Source organism: Palaemon carinicauda, chromosome 30 (assembly GCF_036898095.1).
Source record: "Palaemon carinicauda isolate YSFRI2023 chromosome 30, ASM3689809v2, whole genome shotgun sequence".
Lineage (NCBI taxonomy): Eukaryota > Metazoa > Arthropoda > Malacostraca > Decapoda > Palaemonidae > Palaemon > Palaemon carinicauda.
In genome coordinates, this window is record NC_090754.1 from 33,350,274 (window position 1) to 33,354,066 (window position 3,793).

General features: G+C 32.6%; 1 protein-coding gene across 1 annotated transcript in view; it reads right to left on the reverse strand.

Annotated features, from left to right (window-relative positions):
• Nucleotides 1-3,787, reverse strand: part of LOC137622978 (probable E3 ubiquitin-protein ligase HERC1) — a 111,202-nt gene extending 107,415 nt beyond the window's left edge. Inside the window, exons 1-5 of the mRNA XM_068353588.1 lie at nt 3,779-3,787; nt 3,387-3,541; nt 1,549-1,753; nt 949-1,085; nt 288-472 (exon numbers count right to left, since the gene is read on the reverse strand). Of these exons, the coding sequence (XP_068209689.1) occupies nt 288-472; nt 949-1,085; nt 1,549-1,747 (521 nt within the window). The 5' untranslated portion in view covers nt 1,748-1,753; nt 3,387-3,541; nt 3,779-3,787. The remainder of the gene's footprint in view (nt 1-287; nt 473-948; nt 1,086-1,548; nt 1,754-3,386; nt 3,542-3,778) is intronic.
• Nucleotides 3,788-3,793: the final 6 nt, after the last annotated feature.

A 3,793-nucleotide genomic window follows, 5' to 3' on the forward strand; every position in this document is an offset into this window, starting at 1 on the left:
TTGGAAATTTAAACCCGATTTCAATTATTCCCAGAATTATAGATAGAAAGTAAGGTAATTACCGTACAGACAAAATTATTTTCCGAAATAATGATTCAACCTTTAATTTTCTCTAGCCTTTAAGGACTATCTGTAGTAACATTTCTTAGAAGAAAAATTTCTGCGCTTTAGCACTCACAAAGTTGAATGCAAAATTTTCACATTTGACTACATTCTTTAATAACATTATTCACAGAAGATTAAAAAAACAATAACATTTTGAGAAAGAAAATCCTTCGAAGACATACCTTGTGACTAACAAATTCCTTGAGTCTATCCAGAGAACTGCTGAAGTGCGCTCAGTATGTCCTTCTAAGTACACAGTTTGTACACGAGGTAATGCACCTGTGTAGTCTGCACTGTTACTGTGACTTGGTAATGAAAGATCTACATGGTTCCCAACAATCCGTGCTCGACCTCCAACACATTCAACCTTTAAAGAAAATGTGCAATACCTTAACAATTTTTACAGGTCAAACACTACTGACATTATACTTGTAGAATGTAACAAAATGTATTTTATTTCCCATTGAAGACAAAACATTTAACATATTGACTTTCTAACATTTAGACTACACTTTTGCACAAGAAATTTGGTAATAAACATTGTAGAGATGGAACTCCTAAAAACTAATCAAGTTAATCTCTCTGTAAGATGGACTATCGTAAGTGTTTGAATATTTTTTAACTTTTAAGCCTTCGAGTTTGGGACAAAGGTAATCATTTGGATAAAATCTCATAATAATAATAACCAAACAAACCAAAATTAATGAAGTATCACAGCAATTACAAGTTGAGTACTGAAGAGATACCATTCATATAGAAACTTGCATTAAAGAATCAAAATTAAGAGCAATTAAAACAATTACATATACTGTACATTAAAATATAAAAAAACAAGCAACTAACCAACTGCGTAGCAGCCCACTGACGATGTGTATTAGGAAGTTTTGTTGACATAACACAAGCTGCTAATGCATTTGCTAGCTGGATACCTGGATCACCATGCCCTCCATTTGCAGTAATAGGCGATAATGAAGGATCTCCTATAACATAAAAGGTTACCTTTTAGCTTCATAAATACTTGCAGTAATAGGCGATAATGAAGGATCTCCTATAACATAAAAGGTTACCTTTTAGCTTCATAAATACCAAAGATTAAATATAACCTTCTTTACTTGTATTTTTCCTTTCAGCTAAAGATATTCTACTCAAAAACGTATTTTGAAAAGTACTGTACACATGTACTCATAAACAAACAAAAAAAGATATGATATGGAAGAGCAATTTTAAAACTGTGCCCCTGAAAACATTGCATTACTGGGTCTTAAACAAACGGCACAAATAATTTTCCCAGGTACATAACACCTAACAAAACTTGGGAATTAACTTCAGGCCCTTAATAAGGCTAAAGTCCTGAGGAATGTTGCGAGACAAATCCAACTTTCATTGTTAATTATCCAAATGAAAATGAACAAATCACTAAATCACTAGACACTGGTTACATACCTTTGCTAGCAATATGAATCAGAGATGAATTTGCTGCTAAGAGAGATACCAAAGCTTGAGTAACAGGAAAGCTAGTCTGATGAGTGACAGAACCTGCTTGTGCACCTCTCTGTTGCTCACTACTCAAATTCAGGTCCCCTACTTCTTCACTTGAACCACCAACAATATCTCCACTTGAGATACCCATTGCGGCTACCATAAGATGCTGTTGATATATACAATTTTTTGAAAAATTTTCATAAAAAGAATTATATTTAATATCAAACAATACAAATAACATAAACAATAAAACTTTTATTAAACTTATCAACAATATTACTGTAACGAAAATCTTATTTTTGATAAAAATTTTTCTTTCTGAAAATAAATCAGATTGGAAAATTACAGCAAATGGAGAATGAATTTATGAAATATAACTTGGCCCTAACAAACACGGTAGTAGTGGATTAGCCAAGGCACCAGCCACCCGTTGACATACTACAGCTAGAAAGTTATTGGGTCCTTTGATTAGCCAGACAGTACTACATTGGATCCCTCTCTCTAGTTACAGCTCATTTCATCTTTGCCAACACATACACAGAATAGTCTGGCCTATTCTTTATACATTCTCCTCTTTCCTAATACACTTGACAACACTGAAATTACCAAATGATTATGCTAGCAACGTCTTACTTATGTGTTGGCCTTTAGTGCTTATAGCGTATATATATCTATATTTGAGGGAAAGGGCTCATCACTCCTAGGTAAATAACCCTGAAATATGATGATTATGTCCTTATGATCCACAGTGGTGAGGAAAATTACTGCTAAAAGTCCATACTTACGCGTACTAAAGTAGGTCTACCAATCTCTACAAAAAATATTTCGGAGCCCGATTTCTCAAAATATTAATTTTTTGGAGAAAATTTCCACTACTTTCTTAATATTGATAGATTTTTCCTATTCAAACATGAAAAGATAGAGAATTTTATAACCTACAATCTGTATATTCACTTCTCGTAAAATCGAGAAGTTTTCATATAAAAAATAGTAACCTTTGAAAGTGACTTCTATTGATAAAATACATACAACACACAAAACAAATCTTAAAAAGCTATGAGAATTTCCAAAGTACAACTTTAAAAGCACAAAATTTTCTTTCAAATGGGGTTTAAATGAAATAAATGAATCAAGAAACCAAAAAGTAAGAGGAGTTTTAAGTAACCCCAAAATAACATTGTTTTAAAGGGATGAGATGTGACTTTTAGAGAAATAGGACTATCAGTTTATATTTTGAGAGGGAGAAAATGGAAAACAATGTATATTGAAAAAAAAATGGGATTAAAAAAAGAATTCTAATAATATAGTCTACCAATTTGATACTTCAGAAGCATGAGTTTTTCAATTTCAAAACTTAATATTTCTCTCTTCCTTTTACCCTCCTCTCCCGGAACAACCAGGTCCAGAAATTAGCTTAGAATTGTTGAAAAAGACATTACCGTACTTACCACTGACTCATACTTGTGAATATAGAAAAGGTTCATCTATCAACTATCTAAATCAGTGCAATGATGTTAAATTTTATCATGAACAAAATTGGAAAAATATAGACCAACAGAAATCTTATGTCCTTAATCATATCTCAATGAACCCATACAGTACTTTGCCAAGTCAATCACAGAGCAACTTATTCATGTACTGTACCTGTACCTGCATCTTGACAAAGGAGGTATAACTTTTAATGTTAAATTTTGTAATCACACTAGTCACAATAAATCATGTATCATATACAAATTATTGAGAATAATTTCCTGTACTATTTATACATAAAAAACTATAAAAGTCATAAATTGCAGTACCTGAGTACAGAGTTGGAGTAATAACTTTGCTGCATCAGTGTCATTCTGAGCCAAGGCACCAATTGCATCACTTAAATGAGCTAGACTAGTGGCTACATCTGTTGGTTGAAGAACTGAGCCAGCTGTTCTTGCAGAACCATCTAGTGGAACTTTTCCTACATAGAAATAATACAGTAAACAGTATTCCTTGAGAGAGAGAGAGAGAGAGAGAGAGAGAGAGAGAGAGAGAGAGAGAGAGAGAGAGAGAGAGAGAGAGAGAGAGAGAGAGAGAGAGAGAGAGAGAGAGAGAAGCATAATTCTACGGTATAAATTTCACTATCTGTACAAAAATATATCATGATGATAAACATTTTAAAGGATTTGATAAAATCTAAATAGTATTCAATATTTACCTTGAGCAACCAACC